General features: G+C 54.1%; 1 protein-coding gene across 2 annotated transcripts; it reads right to left on the reverse strand.

The window, feature by feature from the left end:
• Positions 1-10,584: 10,584 nt before the first annotated feature.
• On the reverse strand, positions 10,585-15,931 carry VAX1 (ventral anterior homeobox 1). Of its 2 annotated transcripts, XM_059661936.1 has the most exons (4): positions 15,691-15,931; positions 14,431-14,621; positions 13,994-13,998; positions 10,585-10,618 (listed from the first exon to the last, which is right to left on the reverse strand). In XM_059661936.1, the coding sequence occupies exons 1-4, from the start codon at positions 15,929-15,931 to the stop codon at positions 10,585-10,587; spliced, it is 471 nt and encodes a 156-aa protein (XP_059517919.1). The 2 variants fall into 2 exon arrangements, with proteins under 2 accessions (XP_059517919.1, XP_059517918.1); XM_059661935.1 differs by lacking the exons at positions 10,585-10,618; positions 13,994-13,998 and adding an exon at positions 12,081-12,668 and having other exon boundaries at positions 14,434-14,621.
• Positions 15,932-18,586: the final 2,655 nt, after the last annotated feature.

An 18,586-nucleotide genomic window follows, 5' to 3' on the forward strand; every position in this document is an offset into this window, starting at 1 on the left:
TGAAGAAGTATAATTACATATTACATAGGCGACTTATCAACCAGTTTTGATTATTGACAATTCTCTTTAAAGAATTCTTTCCCTCTAAAAATTAAAATATATTTTTAATCTTCCCTAGAATGCTTTGTTTTCATTCAAATAAAGAGATGGCAATTCCTCCCCTCACTTGTTTGGCTCAGTGGATAGAGCGTTGGCCTGCAGGCTGCGGGGGCGGGGGGGTCTTGGGTTCGATTCTGGTCAAAGACACATACCTAGGTTGTAGGCTTGATCCTGGCCCCAGTCTGGGAATGTTCAGCAGGCAACCAATCAATGTGTGTCTCTCACATTGATGTTTCTCTCTCTGTGTCTCTCTCCCTCCCTTCCACTCTCTCTGAAAATCAATGGAGAAGAAAATATCCTCAGGTGAGAATTAACAAGAGAGAGAGGGAAGGAGGGAGAGAGAGAATTCCTATGTATCATGATTTCTAGGCAATTGGTCTAATTAAAATCTACCAGACAGGCATTAATTCCTGGTAGATTTATCCTCATTAGGTCTAAAGTGACAGAGGCTTTATGTAAAAATGATTATCATTTTTCTGGACAAGGCTAAGTAACAGAAACTTGTCTGGACTGCAAGGGACCATTCTTTAAGAAACCCTAACCTTCCATACCTAACTCTTTAAAAAATATATATATATACATACACATACACACTAGGGGCCCGGTGCACGAAATTCGTGCACTGGGTGTGTGTGTGGGGGGGGGAGTGTCCCTCAGCCCAGTCTGCCCCCTCTCACATACTGGGAGCCCTCAGGCGTTGACCCCCATCACCCTCCAATCGCAGGATCGGCCCCTTGCCCAGGCCTGACGCCTCTGGCCTAGACGTCTGGCCCGAGCAGCGGGGACCCGCAGCTGCAGTGGCCCCGCGATCGTGGGCTTCGCTTTAGGCCCAGGCAAGGGACCCCTAGCTCCTGGGACTGCCAGCTTCGACCGTGCCCAGCTCCCATCGCTGGCTCCACCCCTACTTCCTGCTATCACTGGCCAGGGTGACAAAGGCACCTGATTCTCCGATCATGGCTGGGGGGCAGGGCAAAGGCGGCCCCAGGGCCGCCTTTGCCCTGCCCCCCAGCTCTTAGCTCCTCCCTGGGTTTCCGATCACTGTCAGTGGCAGGGGGCTTCTTCCTGCTTTCCCTTTCACCTCCCTGCATTGTGCCTACGTATGCAAATTAACCGCCATCTTGTTGGCAGTTAACTGCCAATCTTAGTTGGCAGTTAATTTGCATATAGCCCTGATTAGCCAATGTAAAGGGTAGCTCGTACACCAATTACCATTTTTCTCTTTTATTAGTGTTGATAATTGATTTTTTACAGAGAGGAAGGGTGAGGGATAGAGAGTTAGAAACATCGATGAGAGAGAAACATCGATCAGCTGCCTCCTGCACACTCCCTACTGGGGATGTGCCCACAACCAAGGTACATGCCCTTGACCGGAATCAAACCTGGGACCCTTCAGTCCACAGGCCGACGCTCTATCCACTGAGCCAAACCTGTTAGGGCCATGCCTAACTCTTTGGGCAGGATCTCCTCCAAATACCACTCATCTTGAATGGGTTTTCCCTAGAGAGAGAACAGCTGAAGGGCCATCCTGTCCAAGGAGCAAAAAAATGTCCCAGTGTTCCTGAGACGGGTCAAGAATGAGGAAAAGCCGGATGTTCACAAAAGCAAGGAAAGGGCTTTGAATCGGGATTGGGTCTCAGGGACTCTGACCGGACTGTAGCAGGCCAGAGGAACGCTGCCAGTCTGCCTCTAAGTTCCCCAAGAGGGTCCTGTACCCCATCGGTCCCTGCTACCTCCCCCATGCCTCAGGAGGGGTTGTCTTGACCACCATTGAGATTCACTTCTGTTTTCCACTTTACCAGGTAACTTAGAGGCATTATTGCTCAGAGAGGTTAACTTACTTGTTTGAATAACACAGTTTATAAGTGGTAGAATCAAGATTCAAGCCTAAGTAGAATCTCATTCATTTATTTAGTCAATAAATACTAATTCAGCCCTAGCTGGTTTGGCTCAGTGGATAGAATGTCAGCCTGCAGACTGAAGGGTCTCGGGTTTGATTCCTGGTCAGGCCACATGCCCAGGTTGTGAGCTCAATACCCAGTGTGGGGTGTGCAGGAAGCAGCTGATCAATGATTCTCTCTCATCATTGAGGTTTCTATCTCTCTCTCCCTCTCCCTTCCTCTCTGAAATCAATAAAAATATATTAAATAAATGAATAAATAAATAGTAATTCAAAATAAGTGCCAGGCACTGAGTTAAGTGATGAGTAGAATAAAAAGAGCCTTACAATTGTGATGAGAAAATGAAAAGGGGGCTATGATTTCAGGCCCAGAGAAGGTGGGGCTGCCTGCAAAGCCTCACAGAAGAGAGCACGGAGGGGATATGAATACCGATTGCACTTCTTTTAAAAAAAATTTATTGACTTTAGAGAGAGGGGAAGGGGGATAGAAACATTCATTGGCTGCCTCCTACATGCCCCCTACTGGGGGCCAAGCCCACAACCTGCACTGACTGGGAATTGAACTGGTGATCTCTTGGTTCATAGGTCAATGCTCAACCACTGAGCCACCCTGGCTGGGCACCAATTGCACTTTATGATGTTACAGCGGCTCCTGCATGCAGACCAAGTTTCTGCTGGTGCAGAAAGCAGCTTGTCCTGCCTTCCCCTCTACTATAGTCTCCTCAAAGGAGGCCTGATCTGCTGCCGCCCAGGCAGGGTTTCCTCTGCCCGCGGAGAAGACCCGGCACTAGGCAAGAAGCGGGCTCTTCTACACCCCAGAGCTCGCCGACACTTACTGATGGTAACCTATTAAGTGCCAATGTACCACTTAGTACCACATTAGAACCTGGTCCTTGAAGAGCTCACACGCCTCCCTCCAGAGGTGCCTAAGGGACTCCCTGCCAAGACGGTGTCAAAAGAGATCTGGCCCAGTGCGTGACAGCTCCTTCAAGCCGCTCAGAGCCTCTGGAGCCCTCACATGAGATGCCAAACAAGGAGACTTCCAGGCCTGAGAGCCCAGGGGCCTGGCTCCAGTGCTGGCTCTGCCAAATCTGTCCCCCTTCCGGTGGCTCCCTTTGCCCAACTTTGAAATGAGAGCAGTGGGACTGTAATGTCTAAGGATCCTTCCAACTCTGACCATCTAAGACAACTGTTCTCTTTCGGAGTCATGGGTTCCTTTACGAATCTGTTAAATAACCATTTCTCTACAAAATTGTGCCTACAATTTCAGAAAATCCATGGAACTCCTCAAGTTTAGACTAATATTCTCAGTCCAGGATGAGCGTGAAGTCAGACAGGTCTGGGATTGAACCCTAGAGACATCCAACCCCCCCCCTCCCCGTCCCCAAACCCCAATAGGCAAGCAAGTCCACCTTTGATCCTCATACAGAAAAATTGCACCAGTTCCTCCTTGGCAATGCTGCTGTGAGGATGAGAAATAATGATAAACAAGTATATAGACAAGTACATACAAATTCTGCCTTCCCACCTTCATTCATTCTCCTACTTCTAAACACTGGGACATCCTCTCCTCAAAGGCAGAGACTGGGGTCATCTAGATGCCCAATGCACTAGCAGTGCCCACAGTGCCTAGCTCAGAGCATACAGAGCAGCTCTGTCCAACAAACTCAAAATATGTGTTAAATTACATGGCAGCTCCATTCAGCAACTCATCTGACTCTTACCATTCATTGTCGTACAATGTCAATGATCTTTTCTATATATTTCAGCAGCCAACATTTACAGAACATTTATCTTGTGCCCAGCACTAGGTTAAACATGGTTTATATTCTTCCACTTTATCTTACTTAGTACATACTACCTACTAGGAGCTCATAGGTGTGTGAGAGGCACTATGTTGCCCTAGCCTGTCTGGCTCAGTGGATAGAGCATCGGCCTGCAGACCAAAGGGTCCCGGGTTTGATTCCGGTCAAGGGCACATACCTTGGTTGCAGGCTCCTCTCCTGGTCAGGGCTCGTGCAGGAAGCAAGCAATCGAGTGAGGCTTAACAAAACAAAACAAACAAACAAGAAACCAAAAAAACATTGTTTATATTCTCCCACTTTATCTAATATAGTACATGCTACCTACTAGGTTATGATGATCATAATGTGGAACTCTTTTCCTCCTCAGACCACACGAGAAGGCAATTGCAACAAAACATCACCTGTGAAGGATGCTAGCCAAGCACGTCTCATTTCCAGTTCACAAAAAATGTGAGGGATAGAGAAACAGGTTGAATGACATCATGAGGAAACAGTCAGCCACTAGATTAAAAGAAACAAAAATGACATATAACCAAATGTACTACATGAACCCAGATTTAAACCTAGAGTAAAACAAATAAAAAACATTATCAGACATTGTTGGGACAACTGGGAAAATTTTAGCACATAGTGGATAGTAGATAATATTTTAAAGTATTGTTAACTTTCTTAGATGTGCCAGCGGTACTATAGTTGTGGAGGAGGATGTTCTTAGGAGATACATTCTGAAGTGTACAGGGGAAAGTGTTGTGATGTCTCAACATAGTCTCCAATGGTTCAGGGGGAGGCAGATGGAGAGTGAAATAGAGAGAGAAAGTGAGAGCACTAAAATCGGTAAGAAAATGATTTTTAAAGGGTGAAGGGATGAAGAAAAAACAAAACAACTCATAGACACAGACAGCAGAGTGGTGATTACCAGAGGAAAGCGGGGTGGGGGGTAGAAGAGGGTAAATGGGGGATAAGTGGTAATGGGAGACTTGACGTGGCGGGTGAACACACAATACTATAGAAAGATAACATACCCGGTATGATAGCATTATACACCTGAAACCTATATAATTTTATTAGCCAGTGTTACCTCCAATAAATTCATTTAAAAAGTTCGAAAAGGTAGATTTCCACAAGATGACTTATGAAACTAAAAGGCCAAATACACTGCTGTGTTAGTGAACTAACTCTGTGATTCCAGTCAGTCAACAAATGTTAAAGTGCCTACTATGCATCAGATCTAGAAATAGCGATCCAAACAGTTAAAACAAATTCAAAGGAACAATGAGAACTCAACCTTTTTGTATGCTGTTAAATTTAAGAACAATAAGAAGTAGAGCACTTTATTACATTTTTAAAAAAGGCTGTTCGGCCAGTGTTTCTGCACTTTGCCTTCCCTCCTTGAGTTGCTCTCTTTTCCTTCCTATGTACATACATATAGTTAGATGAATAGGGTGTGGCTGAGAGTCACGAAGGAGTGAGTAAATAGTGAAACATGTACAGAATCTGAATTTTTTTTTAAAGTCCAGTAAGATTGAGCCATAAAGTATAAAGGAATGGACGCAGTGAGAAAAGGTGAGGAATGGTCATGAACAAGCTTAGAAACCAGCTGTCGCCAATCTTTCGGACCTCACGGACCACCAGTGGTCTGCAGACCACCAGTTGGCGACCACTGTATAAACCACACTAAGGAAATGGAATTTGATCCTAGAGTCAAAGTCATGGAAACCACGGACGAGGTTTAAGCAGCAGAGTAACTTGGAGCAGATCTGCATCTGAGAAGCATCACTATGCTCCCCTTCCCACATCGCCTCCCCCGAGAGCCTCCCCACACTGCCAGCGATAACTTTCAACGTGCAGAGCCTCAATGATTCCTTGACCTCCTTGGGAGGACCTGTCAGTGACTCCCTGTCACCTTGATGGTCAAGTCCAAAGGACATTAGCTGCTATACCAGGTACTGCCTGCATTCCTGCCTCTTCTCCCACCATCTGCCCTGGTCATTCTATGCTCTGGCTCCTCTGTGCTTTATCTCCAATTCTACCACTTAGTATGCTCTTTGCCATAACAGTTTTGGTTACTGGACTCCTGAGAGCAGGGAAATTAGCATGTCGGGGGTCTATTCGGGGGTGCTCAGAAGTGTGGGAGAGAGAGGAGGGAAGCAGTGTCAGATAGGAGAAGTGAAGCTGTAGCGGAGTCTTGACAGAATCTCGGGCAACATTTCAGAGAGTTGGGAAGATGGGATGGCCCTTCGAAGGTATCCAAAGTGGGGCGCAAGGATCAGGCTTATCCCCTTGTCTATTAGTCATTGGATGCTGCCCTGGGAAATGGGGCATGACCTTGGGCAAGATGCCTCTCTTCAACTGAGGCCATTCCCTAAGAAGACCGACAGTTGCTGAGGGCTGTCTGACCACTAACAGCTGCAGCCTGACTGCCAAGTCATTAAAATAAGAATTTATTAATAATAATAATCATTTTTTTATAAAATTATGTGCTTGGTGATGACTGTGGTACCAGTCTAAAGGCAGAGAGAGTAAATTCCCTTGCGACTGGCTCAACCGCAATTCCAAGCCCTTCCTCAGGAAAAGACTTCACTCTGCAGACTGGGAAACTGAGCCCCAGGGAGAGTCTCAAGTCATCTACCACCGTGATAGTCTTAGAAGTAAGTAACATTGGAACGGTTATACCAGATTGTACCAGATGCTTTATGAGCCCTATCTCAGGAACGACTCATAAAAATTCGGTAGCGCTCATTTGAGTAACTTGTCCAAGATTGCACAGCTAGTAAGTGGGGGACCTAGGATCTGAACCCAAGTCACTCTGACTCTAGACCCCATAACGAGTAACCACTACCCACTACGATGAATCGCTTTCTCACGGTGAAGCGTGCCGGCACCCTGGACCTGGTGAGATGTTGTGGGATGTGTGTGTGTTGCTCTTATTTCTAAGAATAGGTTCCACATTATCACACAAAGCACAGCATTTCTCTTCTGTTTTCATGGTCTGCGGATAAGCAAATGTGCTTCCACATGGAAGACCCGTTGTACATCAACTGTCCGTCGGAGAATACCTAAGTGAGTTTCAGCGCCCATGTCCGTTGCATGCCAGTGCCTCTGGACCTGGTGGCTTTGCTCCTTCCACAGCTCTGATGTTCCTTCAACAGAAGCATTCAGTTCCAACCTGGAAAGGTGTGCATCTGAGTGTTTCAGCAAATGTGGGGAACTCTCCCTCTGCCCTCCCCAAACTCCCAGGTCTGAAGGGGGGCAGCCTTGCCAGCAAGGGGGTCCTACTTGGGTTTATAAAAGCCCTTCCCGAGACCCGAGAAACCACCAAAATCTATTCCTTTTCCTCTCCTGCTTCATCAAAATAAAACCTAAGACTCTGAAATGTAAAGGCTTCTCAGTGTAGAAATGGTGTTAAATTACAATACTATGATGTGACCCAAGGAACTCTAAACTGTGTCCGAAAATGTGGGTTAATTTGTTTAACAAACACTCATTGTATTCCCACCAGATGCCAGGCCCTGGGCCAGATGCTGGATCCAGGTTGCAGTGTTTGGGGAGCTGGCCATTTAGTAGAGTCGATTTCACATGTTCTCATGGATAAGCATCACTTGGGAAACGTGCTAGTAACGCACATTCCTGAACCCCATCCCCAGAGTTTCTGATTCACCGGGTGGGGCTGAGGTTTAGGATGCTGCGTTTTGAATGGGCCACAGGTGGTTCTGAAGCAAGTGGTTTTCAGTTGTATCTTGAGAAACCCCGACCTGGTAGATTCTAGTTCTGATCAGCTTAAGTCCCTTAACCTCCGGACGACAGGGATTTGGAAGGCCTACATGATTGGTAATGGCTTCAAGAAGCCTTAGGAAGACTTCTGAGAAAGGTGTCCTGTGTCACACCAACATGGCAACATTTCTTCAAACAAGAGGAAGATGTTGTGTCATCATGTGGCCTAAGGTGACAAGTTGAAAAATTTCACTGGAACAATTCAAGAGGTGTGTGTGTGTGTATAAACTCATCAACTGTATACTTAAGCTTTTGTACCTTACTGTATAGATGTTTACTGTATGAATGTGATGCCTCCATTTAAAAAAATGTTAAGGAAGTGTAAGGCAAAGTGGGTAAGAGGTTTAAAGAGGCCATTCTAGAGGGTAGAAGAGGGTAGGAGTTGGGTTCTGGCAGGAAAGAAAACAGGACAGGGAAGACGTGCAGACCTCTTGACGAGGCACCAGGGAACTCCTGTGCAGCTGGTGGAGTAGAGAGAGGGCTGGAAATGGGAGTGGGCAGATGTGGATGGGAAGAGGCTAAAGGGTTCAGGTCCCATGAGCCAGACACTTGGAGCACAAATGGAAGGAAAGACAGAAAAGAGAAGAAAGATGAGAGGGAAGGAAAGAGGAAGCTGAAGAGAGGAGAAAGAAACCAAAAGAAGAGGGCCTGGCCCAAGGAGGAGCTTACAGTCTTGGGGCTCTGCCCATGTGGCCTTTAGCAAGTTGTCTGATTGCTGCAAGCCTGTGTGTGTCTCTTTTAAATGAGGCTGGGGCTCTGAAAGTGAGGAGGGATAGAGATGGTGAGCATGAAAGGCTGTTTGTAAATTCTGAAGGGCTGCTAAATGCTAGTCATTAGGGACACATATCAGCTCAGGGGAAGGCCCACGGCAGGTGTGGATATGAGCACGCGTCCCAGTTCAGCTCCCCAGGCGGCTGTCCACACCTTCCCCACACCTGACCACCAAACTCACAGGAGTTTGGTAAGAGGTTTTCTTTCCTTTTCTTTTCTGCTCTGAGCTAGCTCGAATGTTGCTTTGTGCAGGCCTGGGCATGAGATTTCTTCCAACCACCCCGCCCCCCCCACACACACACACCTCCAGCTGTTCTCCTTGACCCCCAGATGCCCTTCCACCTTCTCCCAGGCAGGGCCAGCTCTTGCCACGGAGGCCACCTGCCTCCTCCCTGGCCTGCATCACTAGTTGGAAGCCAGAGGCCTCCAGGGACCAAGGCAGTTTGCCGAAGGCCCTTGGGGAAGGAGGGGAAATAAGACAAGCACTAAAATTAGATGAATTGTCGAGAAATGTTTTTTTTAATTAAAAGTGTGGCTCTTTTACTATGCAGAGTCTCTTTAAAGACAATTGCACTCCCTGAGTGGCAGGTGGAGAGCTCAGCAGCTCTCCCCAAAGCCAGGGAGGGAAGGGAGGCGAGAGCCAGGAGATGGAGTAACTGGTTCTTTCCCCTTTTAGGGGTAAGAATGCAAAACGGAGATAGGGCAGAATGGGGACGGGGGTAGCTGTTAAGGGATCTGCTTGGTGACTCCCCAGGCAGAAGCTCCTGGAGGAGGGGACCGAGCTTGTTGGGGACCCTGAAGCTGGGATTTTGTTTTTCTTTTGTTCCATAAAATTATGCCACCTTCTCAGCCCCTCTCCCCCTCACCAGCCCCAACTACCCGCCCTGAAACCGCAGCTGGAACCACCGACACCTTGGCCTTGGGGCCACCCTGGCAGACAGAGGACTGGGAGGGAGGGAGGGAGGGAGGGAGGGAGGGAGGGAGGGAGGGAGTGAGGGAGGGAAGGAGGAAGGGAGAGAGAGAGAGGGAAAGAGAGAGAGAGAGTAGAGACAGAGGGACAGAGGGACAGAGGGGAGAGAGGGAGGACTTGGGGGAGGGGGGAGTCGGAAAGCCTGCAGGAGAGAAAGACCCTAGAGCCCAGGGGTCTGTAGAACAGAAGAGAAGAAAGAGGTAGAAGAAGAGGAAGAAGGGAAGGGTGGGGAGGGGACAAAATGACAGGTAGCAAAGCTGATGGATGTGCAGAGACTTTGAGAAACAGAAGTGAACCACCTGGGGGCGGGGGGCTGCTCCCAGCAAACACGGGGTTCAGTTCATGGTGAAGGTCCTCAACCCAGTGGCGCCCTGGCCCACACTAAGCGCAGGGTCCTCTGCCCACACTGGGTGGCCGCAGTGCACGTGTGGGGGTTTCCAAGGGAACTGTGGCCCCCTGGCGCCCTAGGTATGTGGGCCCAGGGCTCAGGCTCTGTGCCCCCCCAGGCTAGGAGAGTGTGTCCTGGGGCACCCTCCCAGCTCCCCAAGATTTCTGTTTGCCACGTCCACAGTCCACATCCGTCACCACCGCATCAGTACTGGGTGCGGTGGGGGGAGCCATCTCTGCAAGAACTACCATCTACTTCATTCTCCTGCTCCTTTGGAGTTTCTCTCTGCCAGGAGAGAGGCTTATCCTCAAGTTAGAGGACAGGGAGACCCTGCCTGTTCCGGGCCCTGCGATTGCACACGTCCAGAATACTGCCAGCCTGGAGATGCGGCTGGAGAACGACTGAAACCAGCAGCCTTAGGAGGCTGGACAGCCAGGGGGTCTGGAGACAAGTTCCCTAAACATCAGAAACAGAAAGTGGGAGGTCGAGGGGGTGGGCCGACACCACTGGGACAGAGTCTAGAGAGGAGACACTCAAACAAGTGGAAGGACCCTCGAGACTGTCTCTCCTGACGGAACCCCCCCCAAACCTCATCCCTGGAGAAACCCCCCCAAACCTCATCCCTGGAGCGCAGGGGACCCGTGCCCTCCCACTGCCCGAGCTGCCACCCTCTACCCGCCAGTCCCCACGCTGAGACTCAGCTGCTGGGTCTGCCTTCTTTTTTTTTGTTTTTGCTGTTTTTGTTTTCTCCTTCAAATACAAGACAAAAATACACCTCGTTTATCATCATAGATATATATATTTCACTCTCACCACATAAATACAAAACATCCAAAGATCCAAAACATTCAGAACAAAGTTAGTAGCCAGGATTCCGGGACACCTACCCGCGTTGGAATCGCTCATTATTTTCTTCACTAAAAATAATTTGCCTAAAAAAAAAAAAGAGGGAACAAAGCTTCCGACGTAAATAATTTACAATAAAATTACTATTTTTAAAATGCTCTAGGCTGGCTTCCGGTGGAGGAATACATTCTCGACACTGGGGTCTGTGGTTTTGGTTAAAATGCGGGTAGCGTGGCTGTGGGGACCGTCCTGTTGCTGCGGCACCGGTAAGGTCCAGGTCTCTGACTTGGGACCAGGGAAACCCTGGGGGGTTAAGGGAGGGATCCTTTCCAGCCACACAGGATGCCCATCTGGACGCGTGGACTACGGACGGACAGACAGACGGATGGAGGAGACTGGGCCACGCTGCTGTCCCAGACTGCGTCCCGCCTCTCCCTCCGAAAAAATTCTGCTCTGAAATCCATCAAGGCGTTTCCCCCGTGTGGGAAGAGTTTTGTGAATCCAGGAGTGGGGAGGACACGAGAGGCACTGGGCACTGACTTGTTTGCAAACCCAGCAATGCTGCCCACAGCCACGCGTGGGGAGGCGGTGCGGAGGAGCGCCACGGGGCCGCGCAGCGCTCTCTCTCTCCCTGAGCAGCGCGCAGCGGTAGGCCACCGCCCAGCCGCCTTGTAGAAGATGATGCTGAATTTTCTTCCATTCGCTGCATGGGCTTTTCGTTTTGCTTTTCCCTTTTCAATTGCTGTGTACAAGGTTAGCCCCCAGAACTTTCATTTGCACTGCCCGGTGGCGCATTCTCCGTGCCGAGTTTCCTTAGACCTTCCAAACTCCGTGGTGGTGAGCATTGTAAAACCGGTTCCACTTCCTCTGGTTGGATGCGGTGGTGATCACTGATTATTGCTGATTAGGTCAAATGTGTTACCCCGGGTCCGGGAGCCCAGGAGGTGGCTGCGATAGGAGTTTCTTTAACGCGAGAAACCTCAGCAGGATCTGTCCAGCCCGGAGCCGCGTGCACCCGGCTCTCCGGAGAGGTCCGCAAAGTGGGGACCTGGGGCTCCCCACAGCCCTGGCTTCTCTGGCGAGAGGGAGGAATGGACTCCTTTTTGGTCTAAGGGGACCTGCCAGTTTTTCCAGCCCCTGGGCTCTGCGTGCAGCTTTTCTCTTCCGAATATTCACAAGACTTTAACCATCAAGGGCGGCAGCAGCGGCCGGACCCAGAGCAGGTGCGCTGTGCTCCAGCCTCAGAACCGGCCTTTCCCCTCCGGGGCCCAGCACCGGTTGGCGCATCGGGTTGTCTAACTCGGGCCTTTCCCCTAATTCTTTGGATTCTCCTGGATTCAGAGGAAGTTTGGGGGGAGAGGGATGTAGGAAAAAAACAGCCCAAATGAGATAAAATTGGTAGCAGAGCCTGGTTGGGAAGCAGAGCTGTCAGGGGCCTCCTGGGAGCCGGGATCCCCGGCGCCTAACTCGCGCGAGTCCATAAATATCACCACGATAGAGACTATAAATATAAATACAGGGGAACGCTTCCGATCAGTCCAGCGCTTTCTTCTCCGCCCCTTCTTTATTGCTGGTCCGCGAGTACGGCTCGAAGGCCGAGGAGCTCAGGTACCGCGCGGACAGTTCTTGCAAATTCCCGGCCAGCGACCCAGCCATTGTCAACGGGGCGGAGGACAGGCGGCCGGCGACGGAGCCGAGCAGCGAGGGCACGGGCAGGCTGAAGAGGCCGTGGCCGGCGGCCGGCGCGCCCGCGTGCAGTCCCCCCGGCCCCGCGGGCCCGGGTCCCGGAGCCGCGCCCACGGCCGGCGGGTGCGGGGACGCGGCGCTGGCGGGGCCCGGGGCGGTGGCTGCCGCGGCGGCAGCCGAGCCCGCGGCGGCGCCCGCGCCCGCGCCCGCGCCCAGGGCAGGCAGGCTGGGCCCGCGCAGCGCCGAGCCGAGCGCGCCGGTGGCGCAGGGAGGCAGCAGCGCGGGGAGGCCGGGCGGCGACAGCAGGCGGCCCTGCTCCAGCAGCCGCAGCACGCTGCACGTGGCCGCCGTCTCCGACACCACCGATCGCAGCTCCGAGTCCTTGCCCTGGTCCTTCTTCTGCTTCGTGCGCCGGTTCTGGAACCAGACCTTCACCTGCGCGCCAGGCGCGGGGAGCGGGGGGAAGAGGAGCAGGGAAGACGGGCGTCAGGAGAAGCAGGCTCCGGGGTGCGAGGGCTGGGGGGGAGGGGTTGGGAGGGGGCCTTCCCACAACCCCAGCCTTAGCCCCAGGCCTAGTCCCACCCGAGGCGGGAGAGGTCCGGCTAGGAGCTGCCAGGGGGAGCCAGGACCCCCAGGTGGGGGACACAGCTCTGCTAGGCTGCACTTCCGGGTCATGGAAGCAGGCCCAGGCTGGCCGAGATTCCCAATAAAGTAATAAAAATGTCCACAACCTTCACTCAAAAGAAGACCAGAAGGGATTTCACTGAGTGATCGCTGACCTGTGCCGCCTGAAGATGCTATGTGGAAAGGGGGAGTGGGGGTAGGTGGGGAAGCGTCGCCCTGCCTATCTGGACTCTGGACCCAGGCCCCTGGCCAAACGGGCTCGCATTTAGCTACAAGCAGCTGTTTCTTGTTATTAGGGTGGGACTTGACCACCAACTAGCAGCAAGCAGGGAATGTGGCTGTAGAAAGAATAGTTTGTCCAAGTTTTTTTCCCCACCTCCTGTCCCCAGGAGCTGGATTGGAGGGGCTGAGGGATCCTCAATTTTCCACTCTTACGCTCTCCATCCCGAACTTTGGTACCGCGGGAGAAAGTCGGGAGGCTGTGTTGGACTATATTCTCTCCACCACCCTCCCCGCTCACTGTCCCTTCTCCCTTGGTCCCCCCTAGCTGGTGGCCCACAATGGAGTTTGGCAGCTACAGGGCACGGTGATCCTGTCTGGATTTTATAAACTGTACTAAGAGGGGTGGTAGCAGCGACACTAGGGAAAAGCGCCCATGCCAACTCAGGCTCAGAAAGAGCATCCGACGTGTCCGTCCTTGGTTCTCAGCTTTCTGTCCAGATTTCGGACCTAGAAGCTTCCCCACCTGCTTCAGGGCTGGGCATAGGGCAAGGGACTGAGCCTCAGAAAACAATGTCGGCCTGACCTAAGCCAAGCTGGTGCCATGCCCTGGCCAGGCCCCAAAGACCTCTGGGCTGAGTCCAAATAGCCAGCTCCATCGTGGCATCATATGGATTTCATGAAAGCTAAAGACCTACAGCACGGTTGGCAGTGCTGGCTCCCAGGCCCCTAGATCTGTCTCCCATCCCAGGCCTCCTTGGCACAGAAGACAGGGGCCTCCTGGATGTCTGAGTGAGTGCTTAAGGCTGAGAATGGGGTTGGGTAGCTGCGGGCCAGGGGAAGCCTTGCGGGTCAGGGCAGCCCAGTCTGCATAGGCAGGTATCAGGAATGTGCACTTTTCTAATCCTAGCTGTCACCTGTGCTGAAGCAGGGGGCTTTGGCCCTAAGCTTTTGGCCCATTGCGGGATGGGCCGGGTGTTGTGTAAGGCTCCCATCCCCAAAGGGGGGTGGTGCCTGGAAATCTGGCCAAAATGAGGCAGCCAAAGCAGGGTGAACATCCGTTCCTTTAAAGCAGAGACAAGCAAGGGATTCTCAAGACTGGGGTCCAGAAAGAATTCCGGAAGGACATATTGGGGTCTCCTGAGCTAGGCCAAGTGAGCAGAGCATGGGCCCTGGAACACTTGAGGGTATGGGGGGGGGAGGGGGTAGCTTATGGAAGGGAAGGAAGCCTCAGACCTTTCTTGCCCACCCTCTCTATCTCCTCCACCTCCCCCAGAGGCTCTGTCCTGAGCCCGCGGAGATGGTGCGGAAGCGCTGGCTGGGGGCGGTGGGGTAGGAGGTCGGGCCCTGGTACTACCTGGGTCTCGGAAAGGTTGAGCTGCCGGGCGAGCTCGGTCCTCTCGCGGCCCACCACGTACTGGCAGCGCTGGAACTCCATCTCCAGCCGGTAGAGCTGCTCCGCCGTGAAGGACGTGCGCGTCCTCTTGGGCCGGTCCAGGTCCAGGCCCTTGGGCAGGATGATCTCTCGGATGGATCCCTTGGCATCTGGGGAAGGGAAAGTATCAGCCGCCAGAGCCTTCTACTCGCCCTCCGCCTCTCTGGCCTGAAGTTCAGAGGTGGAGGGGTTGGGGGGAGCAAAGACTGTGTACTGGGGAGCCAGGGGCAACCGCCACAGGCTCGCGGGAGGGAGAAGCAGGCTTTGCCTTTTGTACCACCCTCCGGACACAGACGAGGGGGAAGCAATTCCAAACCCGCGCTGGGTCCTCCCGGCTTGGGGGCCTTGACTTCGCGGTCTGGGTCCCTGGTAGCCTAAGGGCCCCCACACTATCCAGCCCGGGTCGGCCAGGCCCCAGCTCTGGAGCGTGTCCACCGGACCGCGCCCCGGCGGTCCCCACCCCCACCCCTGGGTCTCTTTCCCTCCGGAGCCCGGGAGGCGGAAGGAGGTGGGACCGAGTCCGGCCGGCGGGGCCTGGTGCGGTGCTGGCGGGGGCGGCGCCGGCCCGGCTGGCCTCACCGCCGTGGCCGCCCCAGCTGAGCGCACACCGCGCGGCAGAGCCGGGCCACGCTGAGCGCCGAGGTGGCCTCCGTGGCCCGGCCACGCAGCCCGGCCGCTGTTCCAGGCGGCGTCGGCCAGCCCCGATCGCGGCGCCGGGGCCCTGGGCCCAGCGCGCCAACTGGCTGGGCCGTAGCCGGCGGTCGGCGGTCCTTCTTTCGCGCCCGCGCTCCCCTGGGGTGCGCTCATCTCGCCAGGGCGCGGGCGTCCGGGCTCCCGGCAGGTCCTCCGGGCCACAGGGCGCGCACAAGTCCTCCAGAGTTTCCTGCTCCTTTCCCGGGTCGGAGGCCGCAGCCTGGAGCCTGGGCCCGCCCGTGCAGACCCTAAGCTTCCCCCGCAGCCCGGCGCTGGGCTCTCGGGCCTCGGAGGATAGCGGTCCCCGGAGAGTGCGCGCCCCAGGGGCGAGTGCCCATCGGGCCAGCCGGACCCCGGGAGAGGAAGGCCAGCAACTTTCCCCGAAGTCCGCAGCCCGTCTCCGCCCGCCGGGGTGGGTCTCGGCGCGCGGCTCGGGCACCGGAGTCGCCCCCAAAGAACGCGCCCCGCAGCCCTGCCCATCCCTACCTCGCACCAGGATCCGGCGGCAATAGTCCGGGTCCGCTGAGGAATTGGATTTACTTTTGCTGCAATCTTCCGCCGCGCCCGACGCCGAGAAGGCGCTCTGCGGCTCCTTGAGGAAGGCGGCGGGGAGGTTCCCCTCCGCGCCCTTGCCCTCCCGGCTCTCCTTGTGCGCGTTCTTGGAGACCCGGGCAGCCTCTGCGTCCGAGTGGCACCGAACGTCCATTTTGTCTGGTTTCCCGAACATAGGAGAGGCAAAAGCAACAAAACAAAAAAAGAAAAGAAAGAAAGAAAAAGAGGCAGAGTGGGGGGACAAAACCCCCACAATACAGCCCCTGCGCCCGGCCCGGAGAGCGGCAAAAGGCAGGAATGAATGTCCCGGCGGGGTGGCTGCGGCGGCTGCGGGCGGGTCGGTGGCGGCGCGCTCGCGGAGAGGCGGCGGGGTCGGTCTGAGATCCCGGCGGAGCAGGAGCCGCGGCGAGGCCGCCTCGTCACCCGCGTCCTCTGAGCGCGTCCAGTGTCCCCCGCCTGGAGATCAGGTAGCGAGCGGCGCAACTCCGACACGCTGAGGCTCCCGCCTGCCACTGAGGGCGAGCTGCAGTGGTCCGGCGCCCGGGGGGACGCACGCTCGCTGTGGCAATTGATTACGGGTAATTTCGCAGCCCCCACGTTTCGGTTACCTCATGAATACACTAAATTGTTTGGATAATATATCAGATCGTAATGGATGGTTTCTGTCCTTGTCCCCAATCAAGTAGGGGTTTAGCCAGTGAATAAACGGAAATGATTGGTCTTGCTTTCAGGAAACACACAATCAAAGACTCACACTTCCAGAAAAACTTTTGGCAAGATGCATGCTGAATGGTTAGCACCATTAGCCGGCGTTATTAACTTTCCCTTTGCCTTTGACCCTCCTGCTCACATACTGGCTACTAGAGGGTTTTTCTCCACACTCGACAGATAGAGCTGAATGGGGGTGGAGGGGGGAGAGAAAACACACACACACACACACACACACACACACCCCTCTTGCACACCCTGCAGCACAGTTGCCTGTAGAGAGGGGAAAAGAGAAGAAGGGGGGGAGGAAAAGTTTTCCCCCAAAAGTATATCCCCCACGCTCTAAAAAGTCAAGCTTTCATCCCAAACAACTCCTTAACACACCTCGATGCTGACAGCCATCTTAAACGGCCACCGCTCCGCATTTAGTCCCCGGTGGATTTTTTCAAGCCTGCACCTCCAGCAGCCCTGAGCAGCCCATTCAAAGGGCAGCTTTGTACTCAGAGTCCAGCAGGAGAGAGAGGGGGAGAGGGAGCGAGCCTAGAAAATCTCAACTGTGAGATCTGCTTTAAAAAAAAAAAAGTTTTCCCCTCGCTATTTCATTGTCTCTGCTACAATATCTTTGAGAAAAGCAACAGCCAGTAATCCAATAAGAGCATTGATTAGGCTACAATGATTCAATTCAAGCGCATGGCCTTGTGCAAGGAGTATGCTCCGGCCCTTCTCGTCACCTCGCCGGGGCAGAAGCCCTCTCCGCTCCGCTCTCCCCATTCATTCCTTTATGGGAAATGCAGCGCAAAAGGAGTGAAAGATGGCAATTATCTAATTGGACTATTAACAAACAGTCCTCTGAGTGCGGAGGTCTGGCGTGGCTCCTGGGCGGGGGAAGGGCCGAGTTCCCTGCCCTCATTCACAAAGAGTGCAAGGGCCGGGGAGGAAAGGGGTTTTTTAAAGGGAGTTGGGGGGGGGGGTGGTGGGAGGTTTGGCTGAGAATTTTTTTACACAATTCTGAGAATGGGGGCGGAGGCGGGAGGGGGGAAAGGGAGGGGCTGGGGGGGCGTGGGGAGCTGTTGGGAGTGAGGGAAGGAGAGAGAGGATGTGAGAGAGAGAGAGAGAGAGAGAGAGAGAGAGAGTTGGGGGGGGCTCCAAGGGGCTACAGATATCGAAGCCAGGCGCGCCCCGCCCGACCCCAGAAACCTGCCTGGGCACACTACTCCCGCCCCTTCTCCTCCCAGCCCCTGGCCCCTAAGAGAGCCCACTCCAGGTCCGGTTCGGAGGCGGCCCCTGGCCCTGGAGGTGGCCCCTGGCCTATTGCTTTATTTAATTGGGGTGTGTGTGTGTGTGTGTGTGTGTGTGTGAGAGAGAGAGAGAGAGAGAGAGAGAGAGAGAGAGAGAGAGAGATTGTCCTGAGCGGTTCCCGCAGAAGGGTGGCCCCTCAGTCCTCTGGGCTGTGCTGGGCCCTGGAAGCCACCCACCGGATGGAAAGCGCCTTTGATCGGCTCTCCTGGGTGGGTGTGGGGGGTGGGCAGGCGGGAGTGGAGGAGGGAAGCCCTGTTCTGAAGACTTGGAGTGGGATTTAGGCAAAATCCAGCCAACTTTCTGGTTACCCCTGCCAGGCTCACACTCCCAGTCGGGCTCCTGAGGCGCCCGAGGGCTCCACTCCCGTGCGGGCTGAGGTGTCTGGGGGCCGCAGCTGCTGGGTCTTGGCTCCCAAGACAGGGGGGCTAGGCAGGTCCCTGAGATCTGGGTCTCCCCACGGGGATGGGGCTCTGGGTGGGGCCCTCATTTCCCTGCAGAGCTGCCAGAGGCAATTCCTGGGCCGTCTGAGAGCCGGGGAGTGGATGGGGTCCCAAATCCCGCCTGTCCACCCTTCCCTGACACCTGGCAGGGGAGAGTCTTACCACGGACAGCTGGCCCTGGCCGGATGCCCCCCAGCCTGGCTGCTCAGTGTTCCTTGGGAGACCTGCAGGCCACAGAGAGTCCCAGACTGAATCCTTGGCCGGAACCAGGCCACCTCAGAGTGACTCTGGGTCTCTGACCACACCTACCTCCATGGCCACCTTTCCCAAAGGCCACTGTGGCCTGAGAAACCCACACTGATACCTGCGGTGCTGGGTCAAAG

Source organism: Myotis daubentonii, chromosome 13 (assembly GCF_963259705.1).
Source record: "Myotis daubentonii chromosome 13, mMyoDau2.1, whole genome shotgun sequence".
In the NCBI taxonomy this organism is placed as follows: Eukaryota; Metazoa; Chordata; class Mammalia; order Chiroptera; family Vespertilionidae; genus Myotis; species Myotis daubentonii.

Coding starts and splice junctions, on each gene's coding strand:
- VAX1 (XM_059661935.1), bottom strand. CDS start 15,931: ATGTTCGGGAAACCAGACAAAATGGACGTTCGGTGCCACTCGGACGCA. Junction 14,622..15,690: donor CCGCCGGATCCTGGTGCGAG/GTAGGGATGGGC, acceptor TCCCTTCCCCAG/ATGCCAAGGGATCCATCCGA. Junction 12,669..14,433: donor TCAACCTTTCCGAGACCCAG/GTAGTACCAGGG, acceptor CCTGGCGCGCAG/GTGAAGGTCTGGTTCCAGAA.